The sequence below is a fragment of the Accipiter gentilis genome, chromosome 2, assembly GCF_929443795.1.
Source record: "Accipiter gentilis chromosome 2, bAccGen1.1, whole genome shotgun sequence".
Classification (NCBI taxonomy): Eukaryota; Metazoa; Chordata; class Aves; order Accipitriformes; family Accipitridae; genus Astur; species Astur gentilis.
Window position 1 is genome coordinate 28,987,721 of NC_064881.1, and position 21,146 is coordinate 29,008,866.

At 44.1% G+C, this 21,146-nt stretch overlaps 2 protein-coding genes across 3 annotated transcripts in view; one reads left to right on the forward strand and one right to left on the reverse strand.

The window, feature by feature from the left end:
• Positions 1 to 8,782, reverse strand: part of VIRMA (vir like m6A methyltransferase associated) — a 696,173-nt gene extending 687,391 nt beyond the window's left edge. For both annotated transcript variants that reach the window (XR_007509260.1, XM_049826205.1), the window contains exons 1-8: positions 8,651 to 8,782; positions 5,280 to 5,395; positions 4,956 to 5,042; positions 4,504 to 4,552; positions 3,723 to 3,891; positions 2,676 to 2,798; positions 1,854 to 2,138; positions 25 to 1,177 (exon numbers count right to left, since the gene is read on the reverse strand). Coding sequence is in view for 1 of the 2 variants with exons in the window: in XM_049826205.1 (XP_049682162.1) it covers positions 25 to 1,177; positions 1,854 to 2,138; positions 2,676 to 2,798; positions 3,723 to 3,891; positions 4,504 to 4,552; positions 4,956 to 5,042; positions 5,280 to 5,395; positions 8,651 to 8,713 (2,045 nt within the window). In the remaining variant the exon portion in view is untranslated. The remainder of the gene's footprint in view (positions 1 to 24; positions 1,178 to 1,853; positions 2,139 to 2,675; positions 2,799 to 3,722; positions 3,892 to 4,503; positions 4,553 to 4,955; positions 5,043 to 5,279; positions 5,396 to 8,650) is intronic.
• A 5,471-nt stretch (positions 8,783 to 14,253) lies between these two features.
• Positions 14,254 to 21,146, forward strand: part of ESRP1 (epithelial splicing regulatory protein 1) — a 33,689-nt gene continuing 26,796 nt past the window's right edge. Inside the window, exons 1-4 of the mRNA XM_049822299.1 lie at positions 14,254 to 14,634; positions 14,840 to 14,968; positions 15,872 to 15,985; positions 18,471 to 18,585. Coding sequence (XP_049678256.1) covers positions 14,503 to 14,634; positions 14,840 to 14,968; positions 15,872 to 15,985; positions 18,471 to 18,585 — 490 coding nt within the window. The 5' untranslated portion in view covers positions 14,254 to 14,502. The remainder of the gene's footprint in view (positions 14,635 to 14,839; positions 14,969 to 15,871; positions 15,986 to 18,470; positions 18,586 to 21,146) is intronic.

The window sequence follows — 21,146 nt, forward strand, 5'->3', positions numbered from 1 at the left end:
AAAGTGAACTTGCAATTGCCATACCTAAACAGAACAGGGTAAGGATCATCCCTTTCTGGAGGGCCTGTAATGCGTGCCATGGTTGGGAAAGATTTCACAGGTGGCTGAATCATTGTATGAGGAGCAGTTTCCATCAAATGGAAGATTTCTTCAAGAAGACTAACAAGTTTTTCCATTTCTCCTTCACTTATATTAGAAGATTCCAAAAGATGATCCATGTCCATAGGAGCCTCCACATCATTCTCATACTCTTGGTTGGTTCTTTCAAGTCCTGTCAAGTCCTGGTCCTGTTCTGGCTCCGTGTGATTTGGAAGAGAAGGAGTGTTCTCTGCTAACTGATCAACCACCTTTTTAATATCTGACAGAATCTCATAGAAGTGACATTTCTGGAGAATTGCAGAACCAGCAGTAACTACTCTCACAGTCTGATCTAACAGTATGAGTTCCAGGAGTTTCTGATAACCACTTTTTTCATGTACATCTACGCCACCCCTTAGAAACATTTCCATTCCCTCAGTCATACTAATAACACTATCCAAAGCTTTAAAAGCATTAAGCTTAAGGGAGGATGACACATGATCTGCAAACAACAGTTCAAATAACACATTAATAACTCCTGCCTGCAAGAGTGCCATTATTCCTTGCGTCCCACATTCTCCTAATGACGATACCAATTTTGTCCCAGCTTTGAGTTGTCGGACATTCAAAGCAATGGGCTGTTTGAGAGCTACCTGAAGGTTTAAAGCTTGCAGGGTCCAGTCTACTAGCTGGGTAATATAGTCTTGCTTTGTGTCTTTCATCTGCAGGTAGCTCAATCCTTTTACTATTAAACTCGGAACTTCTTCTAATGCAGTGACCCACTTTGCACCCCTTTCCTCTTGATATAATTCCAACAGTTCAGTTAATTTAACTGAGGCTTCCACTGCCCCTGAATTTTCTTTTTCTGAGTCTTGGTCCTTTATTTTAGCAACTTCATTTTCAAATACAGTCTTGTAAGGGCAGCTAAAGTATAAAAGAGGTCCAAGCTCCCTTTCAAAAGGTTCATATGTCACAGGAGGCACAGATGCAAGATCCTCAGGAGTATATTCAATATCAAAGCTTGGATACTTAAATGTTTCACGTTCCAGATCAGCAATTCCATCTTCATCACTCGAAATCTGCTCATATCCATCATCTCCTAAAAAGAAAAATATTCAGTTATGAAATAAAATCACTTATGAATAAACCAGTTCATAACTGCAGAGAATATTCTCAAAATAAAAGCGTAATATTTTATTTAATACAAATATTACTGGTTAGAGAACAATCATACACTAACATACAGAAAGCTTTCTCTCTCCAGATGTAAGTGAAAGCCCCAGCTGACAGATATTTTTTATGTAATGACAGAGATATTTAAAAGAATATATAAAGCGAAAAGTTTAACCAGGTTACACATTACTACAAGAATATTGTCCAATTTTCTTCCTATGTATCTCTCATAAAACTTCTAGTCTGACTTCATTACATAAACAACTTTATTTGATTTTTAATTAAGAAATAATTTCTTTCACCACTTTCCTATATTTTTAAACAAAACAGATAACGAGATCGAATGTTCATTCTCATCTATAAAAGCTGTATCTATTTTCCTCCATTTATGGAAAGTAACAGGAAGATTTACTATAAAAGAATAAATATTCCACAGCGAAATACTGTTCTCAAGAATGTCAGAACCATAAATAAGGCAGGCAATGGTGCAATGACCACAGGAAAGAGATCCAGTTCTCTTTGCACCTAGTCATCATAACAGTACTCCCATCAAAAATTCATAAACCTGATATATTTTCCTAACTTTTTACAACTTCACTTACCTTCACCTTCTTCTTCCTCTTCACCTTCTTCTTCATCTTCGTCTTCCTCCTCCTCTTCCTCCTCCTCATCAGCAATGCTCTCTACTGTATGCCCATCATCATCATCCTCATCCTCCTCCTCCTCAACATCCACATCATCTTCATCTTCTCCTTCTTCTGGTTGATCTTCCTCTACTTCTCCATCATCAGAATACTGGCTTTCTTGATGAATGGATGTTCGATCAGGAGAAATGGGCTCAAAGTAATCCTCCCTATGGTCCACATCATCTTCTTTTTCCCCAACCACTGAAAACATATACAAATTTTAAGAAATAAGAGTACTTCTCCGAAATCCAATGCTCAATAATATGTTTTAGAATTCTGCACTATGCATCGTGGAGATATAAAAAAAGCTTGAAGAAAATCTTCAGGCGATTTGATTGAACACAAGCAACAATCACTTATTTCTATAAGACTATAAAGAAACATGTAAAGAGTTCTTGGCACTTTTAACCCATACGGAGACCAGAGAATTTGGCAGATGCTGCAAAGGGATAGAGAAGAAGGGCAATGAACACCAGAGTCAACAGAACACTTACATAAATATGAGCAGCATGTTCAAGCAGTGTATTGGTCAACAGCTGATATTCTCAAATCTACCAACTCTTAAATTGATACAATTTAACATAGCCAACAGATTTTCTTTCAAATCCCTTTCCTAAAACTGAATCTGTCCAGCAGGACAAACAGCAGACAGGAAACCTCACATGGGGCAGGATCACAGAATTCTGCCTCCACTAAGCAGTGATGTACAGCAGATAAAACAGTCTGTTAGCATTCTACCTGACACTGGCATAGGTTCATCCTCATCATCATCAGGAGGAGGAGGGCCTGGAGGTGTCCTTGGTCCCCTAGGTTGTGGTCTTGGAGGGCTGCCATTGAACTGGTCTTCTTTCTCTCCTTCAACTATATTCATTGTGAAAATAAAAACTTGCATTTAATGGAATCGCAGGAACAGAAGTGGGAAATCTTAGTTTTTCAGTGTTACTTGTAACTAGGGAACACCTTCATTTCCCAGCTGTTACTTAATCTGTATTCTGCATCTGCAGTATGTGAGACAGTTTTCTGAAGTCACTTTTGATGTAAACAAGAACTACATCAATAAGCAAGCTTATTAACACTACTCATGGTTTTTTAATACTGGGTTAAAATTAACATGGGTAATTGCCATTTTTGCCTTTTACACTAGCAATAGTGTAAACTCTACCAATAATATCTGAGTTACTTTTTAAAAGGAAGTTTACATTTTAATCAACTGTTTTTTACAGTTTAGAACTGTTTTTTACTACACAGAATATTCAAATTTTGCAGCCCAATAGCTGTACCTTGAACAAGACAGTTCTAATTTTAAATTGAAAACCAAAATTGAAGCAGAAACTTGATCATGGATTCTGTTCATGGACACTCTAACACCAATGCAAAGCAAACACTCTTCTGTAATGTACTTTACATACGAGTCACAAAAGGAAAGCTAATTATGACTGTCAAATTTTCTTGTTATGATTTTAATACTATTCTAATTACTTTTTTTGAGATTTCAATCATCTAAATTTTAATGAGTTTACACAAATTAAACTGCATTTTGTCCATCCTAAGTAATTAGCAATAGATGAAGCACCCCAGTCTCAAAAAAGCACTACACAAGAATGTACTTAAAACCATTCAATACAAATCTAAAAGAAAATACAAAACTAAAGGACAAAGACATAAAGCTAGAAAAATAAAGCCACTGAAATCTACAGTGTGAAAGAATTGGGCTTTTTTCAGATGGGATACTATAATGTTGATTTTACAGAAAAAAAAAAATCTATGTCTTCTCACAAGGCTTACCATGTTTCGGGTTTCTTTTTAAACCAGGCTGTTGCTGGGGTGGGGGTGGTGGAGGTGGGGGTGGAGGAGGTGACTCTCTCTCATGACTTATTACCCTGTCAACTGAGCCATATATGGCCAAAGTCAGACAGTTGTACCACCCTCTTAGAACTAATCCATCTGTGTTGACCTGTTTTGTTAAAAAAGAAAAAGCACTTAAAAACAACACAAGACAACTTCAGAAAAGTTATTTTATTTTAATATCACTCTATCAGTATCTGCAGAAAAGCAAGAAAGGAGAACTGAACATTAAAGTACCTCTTTACCCCACATTTTGAAAACTGAGAAAACTTTAAATATATCAACCATTACAACAAATAAATAATCTTCCTCCAAAAGCATTGAATTCCTTGCAATATATTGCCTAATGTACTACAGGCTATTAATGAAAAAAAAACATTACTGTTGGTCACACAAATACTGATCTGAATGAAGTAAACCCAAACAGAACTGAAAATTATGTGCTTAGCTGTAGCCTGCAGCCACAATGTTCTGATCCATCTTTGCTCCTTAGTGGGTAGTTCTTTTGCTTATCTCCATAGGAACTGTCAAGCAATCAAATCTTCTACAACTTATGCCATTACAGATGCAGACTCCAAAGTAACGAGTATCTGAACTACAGGCAGGTTTTAGAATAAGATCTTAAACAATAAATGCTTTACACAGTGCTAATGGACCACATGCAACCACATTTATACCTAAATGACATACAGAAAAGGAGGTTTAAATCATATTGCATTACCTTTGCATTGGGTCTGAAAATAATTGAAGTATTTTCATCATATTCAAGGCTGTTAAGTAAAATATACAAAGTTATTTTTCCATTAATGTAAAGCATGTTTATAGAAATGAAACACAGCAGTACTAAGCACATAAGCCAATAATAAAACACCGAACAAATACATGCTCTTAAAAACACGAAAGCAAAATCACTTATTTCTACAAAATACTTTTCATTAATATATATGTGCTCTGTAAGTTTAAAAATAACAGAATCTTCTCTTCTTTTAAGCATGAACCTCTGTCCTCCCACGCAGATTGAAGGGAAAGGGCAAGACCACAACTAGCAAAAACCAGACCAAACATGAAAATCATGGGAGATATGGATTTTCTATTGTGCATTTTCTGCACTAAAAAATTCTCAAGAAGAAACAGTAGATAATGAAGTCACACACAAATCTTCAAAGTACTTACCTCCCCAGCCTATCAAAAACGGGGGCACTTGGCTTGCTGACATTGTTGAAAAACAAGTCCAGTTGAAAGGTATGCGGGGATGTCTCCCTGGAAAGAGAACAAAAGTAAAAATTAAACCCATTGAGCTCCTTATCAGAGTAAGTAGGACGGGAAAAAAACTTTAAATTATACTGTTCAAATAATTCCCCAAAATAATTACAAGTTCAGCAGACACATAAATACGTTTTACCTTTTTATATGGGAGGTTCTATTGAGATATACAAGTTCAAGACAAAAATAACAGGAAGGTGTTCCTAAATCAGACACCTAGCATCTTTCACTTACCCATAAGCCCTATTGTCAGGCAAACTTGTGTGAGCTCTCACTCCTGGAGGAATGACACGTACTTCATTTATGTAAACCACACATGGAAAACGAACTACATCTATATTGGTACTTTGCTACAAAACAGAAAAAAAAGAAAGTCTAAGTAATGTAAAATGGAAACAACATAATGTACCCATATTCTTTATTAACCAAATTAAGCTTGCAATCCTAATAATTACAAAATTTGATTGTGTAAAATGTTAAACACTATTAAATTAAAAGATTTTTTTCTTCTGGCACTTTTCATATATTTTAACACTGTTTCACAGAAAGTGTTACTGGTTTATTTACACCATTAGTTCCCTTTATTTGCAAGAATCTTTTAAACAGCAACAAGTTTTTCTCTAGCAGAAGGTACATTGGTAAGGGCAAAAACTGGAATTTAAATTATTAAAGAAAAACTGAGTATATAGTTCCCTTTTATTAAAACATATCACGTTTATAACTAAAGAAAAAAGAAAATGTGTGGTTTAATTTTAAACACTAGTAAATGTTATATTGAAAATGTAATATTAGAAACAACGATACTATGAATGCTTTGCTAGACCTGTACAAAAATTCCATACGATGCTTATTTATCCAATTTTGCAACAACATCTGAAAACCACTTGGAAATAACATTTCTGTCTACAACACAGAAATAGCAAGTATAAAGAAATGCTATGCTTCAGCACTCCTAAAAGATGCTTGAGCAAACTAGGAAGTAATCATAAAGTCACAGTGAGTTCCCATGTAGCAGCCACCAAATTAATGCTAAAACTCTCCTCTCACTAGATTCACTATATTAGGTCTTATTATATTTATACATCATCTCTATTATATGTACACTCACAAAATAGTAACCATAGATCAACTGTATGTCCAACTGTAAGCATATAAAGATTTTCTTGAACAGAAGCTCAGAATCGCATTTCTCACTGAATGTTTCCAATTAGCAAATTGGATTAGCAAAGACTGCACTAGCAAAAAAACCCAAAACAAACAAAACCAAACAACTGACCTAAATGTCTACCAACTTAACTAAAAAAATGAAAATTAAAAAACAAATTGATCTGCAACCAAAAGTCATATAACTTTGTCCTGGTTTCGGCCAGGATAGAGTTAATTTTCTTCCTAGTAGCTGGTATAGTGCTGTGTTTTGGATTTAGTATGAGAAGAAAGTTGATAACACACTGATGTTCTCAGCTGGTGCTAAGTAGTGTTTATACTAAGTCAAGGACTTTTCAGTTTCTCATGCCCAGCCAGCAAGAAGGCTGGAGGGGCACAAGAAGTTGGGAGGGAACACTGCCAGGACAACTGACCCAAACTGGCCAGAGGAATATTCCATACCATGTGATGTCATGCCTAGTATATAAACTGGGGGGAAAGCTGGCCAGGGGCCACTGCTCAGGAACCAGCTGGGCATCGGTCAGTGGGTGGTGAACAATTGCATTGTTCATCACTTGTTTTGTATATTCTTTTATTGTTGTTGTTATTCTTATCATTATTATTATTACGACCAGTATTATTATTTTCTTCCTTTTCTGTCCTATTAAAGTGTCTTTATCTCAACCCATGAGTTTTACTTTTTTTTTTTTTCTTTCCAATTCTCTCCCCCATCCCACTGCGAGGGGGGGAGCAAGCATCTGTGTGGTGCTTAGTTGCCAGCTGGGGTTACACCACAACAAACTTTCATCACAATCAGAAAGCAAAAGACACCCCAAAATTACCAGCATAAGGCAAGAAAGTACTCAGATTTTTAGAAAACTAATAAACACAGAAATAGTCACAAGTTTTTTAAACAATACTGAAGTGTGTGCTTTTGGGCACATATTACTGTCATTTAATAAGAAATCTATGCATACATCCTTTAGCTCACAAATACAACATCGTGCCCTGTGGGCTGATGCATTACAAGCAGGATGGTAGAACAAAAGGAACCCTGCTATGACAGGGAGCAAAGCTTTCTTAACAAGAACAAGGTGACTGTAGCCTGCAAGGAGCGAGTTGCTTTGCCTTTATAAAAGGTGTAGTGTCATGTGAGAGACTCAGATTTCTGAAGAGAAGGCTGCTGCTGAGGAGGCTGCATCCCCAGCAGCACTGCCCAAAGACAGACAAATTCCTGCTTAAATGATATGGGATTATGCCCTGACAGCCACGCATCAATATTATCAGGATGGCAAGTGAATCCAATCCACGTTCCCTCCAAAACATTTAAAAAAAACCCCGTACAATAGAACTGGTCAACACATGTTAAACTTCATAGCTAAGCCAAATAAATAATTTTATTACAAAACTCAGCAGTACTTTTCAAGAACTGCAAGTTCCAAGGCAAGACTCATGATCCATTTAGCTGAAGAATTAGGATAACATAAAGAACACTTTTCTGCAACATGTAAAACACGTTTTGTTTTTTTATTTAATAAAAATGCAGTATGGTTTAGGTTTGGAAAATATCACTGGCAAGAATGAAGGTGCCAGAAAGCATTATAGACAATTAAAAATGTTGAGTAAGAGAATATACCGTCCTGGAGAGGAACAGGAGTGGCTAGCATCTCCTGCCTAATATTGTCTTAAATAGTAGAATGAAAAATACACGTGGGTCTCTGATCCTGGTAGCTAGAAAGGACTCCAGAATAACTTCCTTTTTGTTTTTAATTGCAGCATCAGCTCAAAATACTTTTTTTTTTTCCCTTAACGCTTATCCATAAACATAGTTGAGATATTCCATGATTCCATAACATCTTTGTCATGTTACACTACACTTTTTGTTTTCCCTGATGGTCCCCTTCTTCCTCCCTGAACAGCACAATGGACTGAGCCCTGGGCAAACCTGCTGCTACACAAGCAGCCTCAAAGATGCTCAGGATCCAGCAGCCTTAAAGCAGAATATTGGCACGATCTCCCACTGCTAAAGCAAGGCTGAAACATTCCTTTTGTTCACGACGCATGCAGGCTGCATGAATCTAAGGAAATATCTTACCCACAAACAAATGTTCCTCCTCAGCAGCTATAAAAAAGCATTAGGCATCTCACCAGTGGCCGGGTACGGCCCTCTCCCCGACCTCCTCCCTGAAGGCCTTCTCAAATCGGTTTTACTCTCGTTGTTTCCCACTAGACTCTCCCCCCCATTACCTCTAAATCTTCGCTCCTCTCCCACCGCCGTACCCTCCCTTAGCCCCCTGCCACTGCCGGGGCCTACACCAGCCCCGCTCGCCCCAGCGGCGCCCCGTGCCCCGCAGCCGCCGCGGCCCGGGGAGGCCCCGGGGCGGGCAGGAGGCCGCCGGCAGCAGCCAAGAAGAAGGAAGACGAGGGTGAGAGCGGCGACCCCAACGCCCCCGCCGCGTTACCTCCGCGCTCTGGTGCTTGAACGTATCTAAAAACAGCAGCTCGGTTGCGGTGTCCACCGCCATCTTGGCTCAGCCGAGGGGGAAGAGCTTCCGGGCGGCAGCGCGACCGCTTCCGGGCTGCCGCCGTGTCCGGGAGCGGGCGGGGCGGCGGCGAGGGGGCGGGGCGGCGGCGAGGGGCGGGTCGAGGCGGGCGGCGACCGTTGCCCCGCCCGCGCGGGAGCCACCGCCCTCAGCGCCGTGAGGGGAGGCAGAGGCGGGGCCGGCGGCGGCCGTGGCCGGTCTCCGGCGCGGCGCTCCCGGCGGGCGAGGCCGCAGACCCGCCGCCCCCGCTGCTCCCCAGCCCGGGAGAGGTGCGGGGTCACTCGTGGCGCTGCCGAGCGTACTGGAGCAGGGCAAAGGCTGGGGGACGGAGAGCGGGGAGGCCGGCCGGGCTTTCCCCTCAGCGGTGGCTGCCCGCTGGAGGCAGCTGAGGGAGAGCTGGGAGCCGGGTCGCCGTCGCGGCACTCGTGGCTGGAGGTTGAGCTTGTGAGCAGGGGGCTGGTGCCCTCGGGCGGTGCCCCTGCTCTCCAGAGACCCAGCTCGGCGAGCATCGCCCTGAATTTGGCTGGGCGCCACTGCCGACCGCTCCAAGCCTTGCTTCTGCTTGGTTTCACAAGATTCAGCTCCGGCTCAGCACTGACTAAATTCAGTCCTGCTTGAGAAATTTCCTTTGCAGCCTTTCCGCATTTAAAACTAACCCTCTGCGGATGTAAGAGATCATAGCATCTCGCAAGTACGTGTAGAACAATTCCTTGTAACTTTTCTGCAGCTCCTGACGTTCTTGTTTAGCATCCAATGCCCTTCTGCAACAGCAACCAAGTTGCATGCGCATTAGGGACGCCACGAAGCCGAAGTCAGCCCGTGGCCGGGAGAATGATGTGGAACTAATCTTACGCAAGCGGTGTGTGTGGTTACACAAGTTTTGTGTACAAGTTCTACATCTGTAACTGCAAAACTGCGCCATGTGTCTTTAGAGGAAGTCTAGAGAAGGATGCGTAACGTCTCTGAACTGCTGACTGGAGCCTCAGCCACATACCTGCACTTTCCTTAACGGTGATAATTACACCTTATTATCTGCGTCTTGTTTCTGGAACAGCTTCTTAATGAAATAAGCTGGTTTGTGTGCACACCAGGAATTGGCGAGTCCCTATTTTTTTTTATTTTTTTTTTGTTGTTAGCTAAGCTTGCTGCTCTCTCAGTGCTCCACAGTTTCACTTGCACCAGGACTGGCAGTCCTCTAGGTTGGACTTTATGTGAAAATGTTGCATCAGTTTAAACAAGGCTGTGGTTCGATATATCCATTTTCAGTGGTGAAACTAGCTCAGGAAGTTCCTCTCCCCACACCACATGTTGGGGAGCTGGGCCACAACGCGTAGTTCCACAACCAGTTTTATCGGCACACCTGAAGAGGTGTTTTGTGGCAGTGCAGGAAGACTCATCGACTGGCATTGCTTCCGAATCCACTGAAAACATGGTACTGCCTCCTCATACTATTTCAACAGATAGAGTTAAAATACTGCAAATCCCTTCACAGAAACATTTCAGAATTTGAGAATCAAGGGGCCTCCTTGGCCATGCTGGCAGATTTGCCAACCTTCATTCTTGTCCCGAGTGGGGACCCTCTCTTGTCCTGATGGATAAAGAAATCTAAACTCCTGAAGTTTAATATAATTTTTTTATGTAGAAAACCAAAAATCTTTATATGTATTTTGCTGAAGTAGCACAATGCCTCACAGCTGCTAGTGACACTTGCCATGGCTTATTTTGGTTATGTTTATGGGCTCTTTGGAGACTTCTACAGGAAAGTAGCTTTGCAGATATACACCAAACATGGGCATTGTCACGCGTACCATTGTGCTGGAAGAGCGCGGTCCCAGTCAGATGGCTTTTCTCCTGGGACAGCCTGGAACAGTATTGCAACCAGGTCAGCTAGCGCGAGTAGTTTCTGTAACTGGCAGGGGAATTCCAGCCCTGCGTTTTTATCTGCAGTGACTCCCTTGCTGCCCATAACATCTGTGGCTCTGGATGTGAGAAGAATTAGCTTTGCAGGATTCAATTCAGACAGCTCTGAGTGTAATGTCATTGATCTCAGCACATGGCTGGGCTTACAAGTCAGTGGCATTTCTTTGCTGCAAGGTAAAGGAGCAGTGTTTGAATGTCACACCCAGTTGCATGATTTCAGGGAATGATTTGGGTATTGAGAGTTATTTTTTGACTGATGAAAGTGGAGAAAACAGAATTTGGTTAGCAGCAGCAATTATCTTACAGGGATTAAAAAAAACAGTTGGTGGTAACCATTGACACATTCCAACAAAACAATACAGCTCTGCCAATTCTCCCATTCCTGTAGGAAAAAGTTGATATTCTGAAAGAAAACATGAGCACTGATGGGGAAGAGTGATACAGGTAGGAGACCTGGTACGGACCAAAGGTCTGCATGGGAAAGGATAACAGTTGCAGGTGGTATTGGGGTGAATTGAAGACCCTCCTATAGAGGAATAAAGCAGGGTGGGAGACACAGAACTTGCAGGAAAAACCTGGAGACAGTAAGATGTGCAATGTCACAGTTTTGTTCAAAATAAACTGGGAAGAAGGGGGTCAATGGGTGAGAGGAAGAAACTTCAGGAACACGGGGAAAGTAAATAAGAGGGCATGTAGGTCTCTTGCCGTGGTCAGGGGATGGTATTAACACCAGCCCCTTGGCACGAAGGAAGGTGTGAGTAGTTTCAGAAATGTGCTGAAACAGAAAGTGGCATGAAAGGACATGTGGCAGGAGACCAGAACTAATACAAAAAAGACAGAGAAACAGTTACACTGAGATTAGCAAAGGGGCTGGAAATCAGACAGATGGACAGCAGGCGGGAAAGAGAAGGAATATCAGAGGAGAGAAATACAGCTACAAGGTGCTGGGAGGAGCCTTGAGAGGTCGTCGTGCCCCAAAGTGCCCTAGTACATTCCTGTAGGTAACAACACTGATGTCATCTGGACGGTGACACTTCATGCAAAGACTATGCTTAACCAGGCCCAGGGATAATGAACAGCCAGGGAGAAGCAACTGGAGTGGGAGTACACAAATGCCAGGAGCCTGGGCAACGCAACAGAGGAACCTGAACAACTGGTGCATGTTGTCAGACCAGATACTGCTGGCATGAAAGAAAGAGGGTGGAATGGGAACTGTGGCTGGAAAACAGGCATTTTAGGGAATGTGTTACCCAAGAAAGAGAAAAATAAAGGGTAATGGCACTACAATAGCAATTAGCAGCAAGCGGCTTCCAAAATAAATAAATAAATAAAACACAGATTAATCAAGAACCCAAAAGGGTTTTATGGGAATTAAAAATACTTTTAGGGTACAGCTTAACCTATGAAAGGGGTTACTATACGTAATGGCAGCCTGCTGTGGCAATAGGCTGGGGAGTCTGATGCTCCTAGATGGAAAGAGACAAGATGGGACGAGACAATAAGGCGTAAGAGGGAAGAAAAAAAGAAATGCATAAGCCAGAACACAACAAATCACAAGTAAAGGAGGAAGTATCCATCCAAAAATTGTTCTCACAAAGGCAAGGGTTGCATCTCAAAAGCCAAGCAGGCATTGGGAAGGAAACCATCTAGAATGGATAGTTAAGTTTCACTGAAAGACGACCAGCTAACCAAGCAAGCACTATCTATCTGGCATGCTCCAATGTGAAGTCATTTCAGAAATGTACTTCGGGACTCTTTTACTGAAGTATGAAGGTTTTTTTAAGAACAAGTTGCACTAAACTAAGACCTGAAAGGGAATCTGTGCAAAGAAATCCTCTGTGCCATTGAATCTCTCTGCTGCAGGCTAGGCAAAGGTCACAAAGCAAACTCCCTGTGTGAGGACCAACCGTACTCTTCAGATGTTGAGTACAGATCAGCTGCAGCCACCGCTGAGGACACACACCCCAGCGCTCTGCTTCACGTATGATTTACTCAATACATCAGAAAGTCGGAAGACAAATGCACAAAGAAAACCAGGCACTCTAACCCTCTGACAAAAGGGGCACGATTAGCTTGGGTGTTTCCTGATGCTGGATTCATGTGGCCAATTTCAGGTACTGCTTTTAAAAAACGGAGGAATTAATTTTACCCCTCAAATTGCAGCATAGAATCATAGAACGGTTTGGGTTGGAAGGGACCGTAAAGATCATCTGCTATCAGTGAATGCCATTTTCGAAATCTTATACCAAAAAGGGAGAAAATTACGCCAGCCGCCCTCCCTCACGCAAAGGCTATCTGTGGAAGCACATAAACTACCAAGCAGGAATTTGGTGGCGGTCCCTGCAAGGAGAACCATGCTGCACCGGACTGCGGCGGGGCAGGACAAGGGTGCTGGGCACTGTGTGGACTAGTCAGTGGCCGACGGGATCCCCAGCGCTTGTGCAGCACATCCTCTCCCTTCCTGCCAAACAGACAAATGTGTACGCGTTAGTAAAAGATGGCGCCAGCTGTGAACCGGCACCAGCGCAAGGAATGGCGATGGAGAAGAGCATCACGTGCACCATCACCTCAGTGAAAATTCAGAGAAGCAGCATCACGATGAAGTCGGAAATACACAACTGGGGTCTTAAAGAACCGGGTGTGCTACAGGATGAAAGTTGGTGTTACTTGTTTACCCTACATTCAGCGACCTTTCCGGTTACTCGTCCTGAAAAAAAACCCCAGGTTTTGAGCAATACGCGTTTGAAACATAAATTTCACGGCGCGACAAAGATCACCAGAAGCGGGGTTGCCGCCACGAGGACCAAAACCGCCACAGCTCACCGCGGGAAGGCTGCGACCCCCCCACCGCCCAGCTCCTCACGCTCGACCAGACCCGCCGGGCCGGGCCGGTGCAGAGGCCGCCACGCCGCTTGCCTGGAGCGCGGCCGCCCCGAGCCCGCCCGGCCCTCTCGGCAGGAGCCCTGCTCCCGGCGGCGCCCGGCCCGCACAACGCCCCCGTGCCCCCTGGCACGGCCGGGCCGCGGCGGCCGAGGGCGGCGTGGCCGTCTGCCCTCCGCTTCCGTCCAGGCGGAGGTGGCCGCGGGCTGCCCGGCGACGCAGGAGCGGGCACACGTCCCGGCAGGAGCGGGCGGCCCCGCCCGGGCCCGCTCCCGCTCCCCTCCGCCGCCCCGTCGGAGAGCAGTCGCACCTTCCCGGGCAGCGCGCCCCGACGGCGGGAGGCGCAGCCCGGCAGGGTCCGGGCCGCCGTCGGCGCGCGCTCGGGCTCCTCCGGAGGCCCGGCGCGGCTGCGGACACAGCTCGCCCGCCGCTGCGACAACACCCCCCCCCCCCCCCCCCCCCGCACCCGGCCCGCAGCCCCGGCCCCGCGCTGGGCGCCCCGCCCGCAATCGCAGACCCCCGCCCGCCCCGCGCTTGCCACGTCCCCGCTCGGCGGGGCCAATGGGCGGGCGGCGCCAGGTGTGTGCTACCTGCACCACGTGGGGCGGGGGTGGGCAGGTAGGGCCGCGGCCCCGCGCAGAAAAGCCCGCAGCCATTGCGCGCTTCCCAGGGGTGCAGCCGGCGTGGGAGCGGCCGCCGCCCGCCCCGGGGAAAGGGGGGGGGATAGCCTGCGCCTCCCCCGCGCCGGGTCCTCGGGGAGCGAGGCTGCAGGTGGGGGCTCCGCCGCGTGGGTCTCGCTTGGAAGCGCCTCGGGCAGGAAAAGTTTCTGGCCTCTTCTCTCCCCCCTTCCTTTCCCCTTTTGCTCGCTCGCTGCTTTTTTTTTTTGCCTTTTTTTTTTTTTTTTTTTCCCCTTTCCCCTTTTTTCCTTTCCTCCCTCCCCTTTGTATCCTTTCCGCTGGCTCAGTGGCACCATGACGGCGTCTCCCGACTACCTGGTGATCCTCTTCGTGACCACGGCGGGCACCAACGGGGCAAGGCTGGGCTCGGATGAGCGAGAGCTGCTCCAGCTCCTGTGGAAAGTGGTCGACCTGAGGAGTAAGGAGGTATTTTCCCCCGAGCGGGGAGCACCCCGACCTGCTGCTCCCCTTGGCCCCTGCCGTGCTGGGTACAGGCAGGGTGGCCCCAGTGCTGGGCTGGCGGTGGGTGCCTCAGGCTGGAGCAGGCTCTGGTGGAGGGCAGCGGCCGGTGCTGCAGGTGGGGACCTCCAGCCCGGGGAGCTGACTCACCCCTCCTCTGCTTTCTCCGGAGCTGGGGCACCTACATGACCTGCTGGTCCGGCCTGACCACCCGGAGCTGACGGCTGAGTGCCAGGAGACCACCCAGGTGGATGTGGAGAGCCTGGCGCTGGCTCCACCGCTGGAGCAGGCATTGAGACAGGTGATGCCCTGTAACCGGCTGCGGGGTGCCGGTCTCCCACGGGGGCTCCCCGGTGGGGTAGAGGCAGTGTTATCATCCATTTATCCCCTCCACCACTGGGGCAGTGGAGCCTGGCACAGGGGCACCGCAGACACGTGTGGGCCAGGCAGCCTGGTCTGTGGTGGGCTTTGTGGGCGTTTCTCCCTTGCCTTTTGCTCATTCACATTGGGAGGGACCAAATCCCAAGAGAGGAAGGTCGGGGTCAAGCACCCCCCTTCCCTGGTCTTCTGCCGTGCTGGACCCTGAGTCTCAGCTGAGAGTGAGCCCTAATCAGTGCTGGAAGAGGCCAAGTTTAGGTGCCTGATGAAAAGGCTGGGTGGTGGCAGGCCCTGTTAAGGCTTGTGGTGGCTCATCAGTGCTGGGAAGGAGACAGTGCTGAAGGCCCTAGATAAACAGGGAGGTGTGTGTGATTCTCACTGAGGGTAGGGCTGAAAGCCTGTCTCCTTTCCAACATGCCGAGTGCCCTGTCTGAAAGACTCTTCTGCCCTGGCACTCCCTCAGCTCTCTGCAACCAGCTTTACATCTCCTTGCCTTGCAGTGCTCTTGCAAATGCTCCTAGAAAAGGATTATTTTTTTTTCTGTGATGTGGATGGTCTGTGTGGCCACATCTCACTAGAAGGGGGGGGCGGGGGGGGGGGGGGCGGAAAGGGGCAATTTCCTTGTGAAGATAGTTATAATGAAAGTTATGCGCTTAGCTAGTAAGAAATGGATCTACAGAAGTGAAGGACTAGGCTTACACAGAAAGGAACTCCAGCTCCATGTTCCTGCTGCTCAGGAATAACATGTTACCAACTGATGATGCTGTCTAGTGCAGCCACCCTGATCTTTTTTACATGTATGGTTTTTTGTTGTTCCTGCTTTCAGTTTAATCAGTCCGTGAGCAATGAGCTGAACATCGGTGTAGGTACTTCCTTTTGTTTCTGTACTGATGGACAGTTGCACATCAGGCAGGTTCTGCACCCTGAAGCTTCCAAAAAGGTATGTAGCTGTAGCTTAAGTTTGACTCTTACTGTGCTTTATGTGATTTCTTGCAAAACTGATCAACTTCTCTTTACTATGAGTGTGCCTCCATGCCACCCTAGCACAAACATTACTCGTGTTAATATGCTTACCAGACTAAAGAGCCTGTCCATGTGGAAGGCATAGACAATGCCCTGTGCTTATGTAGCCCTGAGATAGATGCCTTTTTAAGGTAAATCAGGAGAAAGATTTTTCTGGAGTTAAGTGTTTGAGAAAGGAGCAATGCATTGACATAGTACTTCTAGCTCCTACAGCTGTAGAAGCTACAATGGGTTAACAAGTGGGAATTTGGAAGTGTTGCCAAATAGTTAACCACCTTAATCATAAACTGTCTTTTGAAATTTTACATTCACCTTTGGCTTCGGCAACTTTCAATCCTCGCGTATTCAGTTGATGCTCTGAGGGTGGTGCTTGCATTTGTAAGAAGCTGAACAGTAGTTTGAGGCAGGCTGTGAGTGATGACTAGTCCCATAGTCTAGAGTTTTCTATAACTTCAGAGTTGCCAAATCACTAACAGTGTTATGACGACCTGCCTACTTTTCATTAGTGATAGGGTTGCAGCAATATGCCAGGTCTTTAGTCCTGAAATAACTGCTTCAATATTAATAACAACTCATTTTGTGGTTTGCTATGAACATGCATTGCTCTGAGCTGTTCTGCTCCTCTCTTTGCAACTGATCTCTGTGCCCATCAGTTTGCTGCTTCATCTTTGAAGGTGTACTGCTGCCAGTCTGTGCTGTTACAAAACTGATATTGGATGAGTTTGGTTTTAATACTTGTTGGTGCTCTAAGTATTTATACCTTTAAAGGTTTAGAAAAGAAACAGTGAGACTGATTCATAGTTAAGAGATACTCCCTATATATGTAACTTGTCTTGGGGTATAATGTGAGAAAATGTGGAAATGCATTTTTGACAGATTTTCTTCTCGCTTGTAATGGGTATGTGTTTTATACAGTTAGTCTTTCCATGCAGTTAAATTACATGGACAAAAGAAGGGACAACTCCTATGATTATACAAGTTTGTCAGGGATAGGCATCCTTTTTCTATATCATCACAGGGTTACTGATAGGAATCAAATCTTCATCAAAATCTTGTGTTGCTCTTTTGTTAAAAATTATTCGTTTAAATCTGCTCTGTGCTGCCTATAGATGAAGTAAACCAGATGCTTATAAGACCTGTAACAGTTCTTTGCATACTCTGATCCTGAGGTGGGGCTGGAGGAATTGCTAAAATCCAGATAGGCAGAAATCACTAGGCTCTTGAGAATATATATTTTTTTTTAAGATGCCCAGTCTGAACCAATCTAGCAGCTCATGGTATTTGGAGAATGAATTGGTATCAACTGTTCCAACTGAATGTCAGTGAAGTACAGAATCTGATCTCTCATCAAGGAAGAAAAATAGCCATGCTAAAACTAGAGCAGGAAGTCTTGGCAAGCACACCTGTATTTTCCTAAGTTTGTCTTTAAAGAGTATCGTTTGCCTAATGCACCTGTCCATATGCTAAGATAAGCTCTAATGTTCTCGAAGCAGAACTTGTTTTAGAGCCTAAACTTTTTTTCTTCAGGATCCCTAAATGTGCTTTCACATATCCTGTCATTCTCTTATAATGCCAAGATGCTAACTAGTTGTTAAATCACAGAAACACCTTACATTTGGTCTAGAGGGGCAGTGCAGGCAACAAACAGCTAAGTGGAATACAAGGTATTGTGTCTGTGGGGAAGCTCTGGGGTGAAGAGCTAACTAAAGGAGTAGGGGGGTTGTGTTGGTTTAAACAGCTTCCCTGCAAGTCTTCTCCACGTCGTCTTCTTCCTACCCCCAAAAAAATTAAAAGCATGTGGTAGATGTAGTGGTGGAGTGAAAAGGGTTTTTATTGACTTTCAGTGGGCTACATAACTTGGTCCTGGCTTCATATGCTGCAATTAAAGCAATTGCCGCGCATAGACTCGTAGATTGACAACCTCTGTACCGTATCAAACCCTTGCCTGCACACAGTTGGGGTTTTTGTTGTTTTTTCTTCGGGGGGTGTGTGTTTGTTTTTAGGGAATAAATATTTGAAGTGTGACTACTCTCTGAAAACTCGGCCTTGTCTATAAACCAAAACAGTTAAAATTAGAATAAAGAATTGATGATAAATGTTGCAATAGCAGGCATTTGCTCTCATATGTATATATTGGATTTGAGACACTAGTAATGATAGCAAATGTTTCTCTAGTAAAAAAAACACATTTCTCTTTTTAAACCACAGAGAGAGGAAGCTGCTTAAGCAAAAAAGTTTATAAACATATTAATGTGGCTAAGAAGAGCTACGTGAGTTTCTCTGTAGCAAAGGCTGTTTATGTTTCCTACCCATTATAAGGAAATTGTTAGAAAGTTTGGTATCTAAAGACAAAATAGATTGAACTTACACTAGCTGACAGTAGTTACTTTGTCCTTTTACAGAATATTTTACTGCCTGAATGCTTCTACTCCTTTTTTGACTTGCGGAAAGAGTTCAAGAAGTGTTGCCCTGGCTCACCTGACCTTAGCAAACTCGATGTGGCGGCCATGACAGAATGTATCCTTTTAACAGTGATGGTGTCTACTGCTGTTACAGCTTTGGCTGAATTTTAGGACAGAGATGGGTGAGTAATGCTTGCAACACATGTTTAGGGGTGGTATAACTTTAATGAGTGACTTGGAGCAGTACTGAGCTTTCTCACAAAGATAAAGATAAAAACATATGCATGCTTCCATGGGGAAAATCCTGTATTTCTTCTTGATTTCTGTACATTTTCTTTACTACCTTTATAGTTTTGTCTCTTTAAACTTCACAGTTTAGTGTAACTGGCACATGTGTTCAAATGCTGACATGAATCCTAATGTTAAAGTTGTGAGGCTGCTTGTTGCATCAGTTAGATTTTTATTTTATTTTTAGGCAAGAGTGAATGCTGGGAGACATCTTAATTTTTAGGAGGGGAAACAGTTATTCTTGATGTGAATTTGTAGTGAATATTTGATTCGGGATTAAACCAAAGGCAGGGATGCTGTTGGCACGTGATATTCAGTCTCGTGGAAGTTGTATGTGTTACACCTAGCAAGGTGAGGCTGGGCTGGCAATAAGATGCAGTCAGTAACATGTTTCCATTTCCAGTGACAGGGATGTCTAAAATTACATTCTGAATAATTTTAAGTGGTCTCTAAGCTAGTCCTTTCTGGCTCTTTACTAGTCTTAGCTTGGTTTTGTTTGCGTGCCATGTACAATCACCAGAGCCGAAACTGGGGCTGTAAATGACTTGGCTGTACCTTCCTCCTTGCTTATCTGGCAGGCTCCCCTCTTGCTGCAGGCTCCAGTCCTTATATCAAACATACTCTTGGACATGGAAAACACTTGACTTCCCTACTGACCTATTGAAGCAGTGACCACAAAAGCTAGCTAGGGAGGAAGGATAAAAGACTTTGAGAGTACTCTTTTTATATTTTCATTGGGTTTTGTTGCTGTTGTTTCCAATAACTTTTTTCTCTGACTACCTTATTGTGTCCATAGAATGGTTGCCATTAAGAGCTGGTATTTTTCAGACTCAAAAGCCTGTGGCTTCTGAATTGTTTTGGCCTTTCACTGCAGGACTAGCATCACCTGGGCTTTGTACCTGCGTCTGGGGCCATAAAATATCTATGTATGTGTGGATTTTTTTGTGTTTAACCATAAGGTTGAATACTGGAGGCTGTCTGATATGCTTTGTCATCTGCAAATTAAGATTAATCTCCCCTAGTGAAGAGGCAGAAATCACTTTTCCCCCTACTCTGAAGCAAAGCGGTATGCTTACTGTAGGAGTGTGAAATTTTTGTGTAGAAAAGTGAAATAAATGCTTGTGTTGCATAGTCTAGAAGGTGGATGATGGAGAGTTCTTAAAGGTATGGTCCAAAACTTAATACATTGTTTAGGAATGCTTTGATGTGAGATAGAGAAGTTAAAGACAATGAGCTACTTTGGCTGTTTTGGAGAGATGCCTTTGTTTTGTCCTTGTGTGAATGTCTGGTGTATGTCTTGCCACTGTGGAAATAGTCATATGACTGTAGGCACCTGGAGTGTCACTGGGCAGCTAAGGCACAGTGACAGACTGGGTACTCCCTGCCTGCTGGGAGAGGGGAGCAGACCACCCTGCATGACCTGACTGTCGGGAAGCCCCTAAAGAGTCAGTATCATCCGAGGGTGGTTTTGGCAGTTGCCAACAGTATTTCCTCAACGTTCTAGAAGCTCGGTTACTCTATCCAAATGCTCTCAGCTTGAGTCTGAATTCTGGATCTGATGTGCTTCTTAAGGTGTATATAAACCTAAATAACTTCATTCTGGTTCTGTATTAATCTTTGTAGTTTGTTGTCTTTTGTAACTGCTGATGCTCTTATTTGTAAACTTGCTATGTTTATGCAACATGGCTGAAATTAACTGTTTCTGCCCTATATTGCTTGAGGGTGCTGAGGGCAGAGGATGCAGAGACCAAAAAGATAATATTTGTTTTCCTTTTATTGACAAATATGATAACTTTCTCCTCACCTTGCTGAAATGTATCAACTTAATCTCCCTAGGGTCAGAAGCTGTGTAAGTTAATTGCACTTGGAGAGTCTGGACATGCATATAATGCTTGGGATAAAAAAAAAAATAAATTGCTGAAGCAGGTGCTAAGTTTAAAGACTAGTTCAAACAGTTTTGTGCAGAGATTTTGTTTTTCCTTTCATGTAAGCGGGACAGCTACTTTCTTCCTTAGACAGTTATGTAGCAAAGAAAAGAAAAATGTCTAAATGAAAAGTAACTTGGATTTGAAGTGGGTATGCTGGGGAGGGGGACCAAAAAAAAATTTTTTTAAAAAAAGTAGGTTGAAATGAAGCTACAGATTAGTGCACAGAATCTGACCAAGCTCTTCTTATTGTTGTAGAAAGTGCAGATCTTCCACCCCATAGCTAAAGGGGCTTCATGAGGGGAATCTTCCATGATTTGTGCTACCCAAACTATATTGGGACAGGTCTGCTGGCATTTGGTGGGGATAGAAGGTTTTGCTTTAGGGGTAGGGTACTGACTAGATATGCAGAAGACCTGCATTTACACACTGGTAGGAGCAGGACTAGAATGATTTGGGTGGG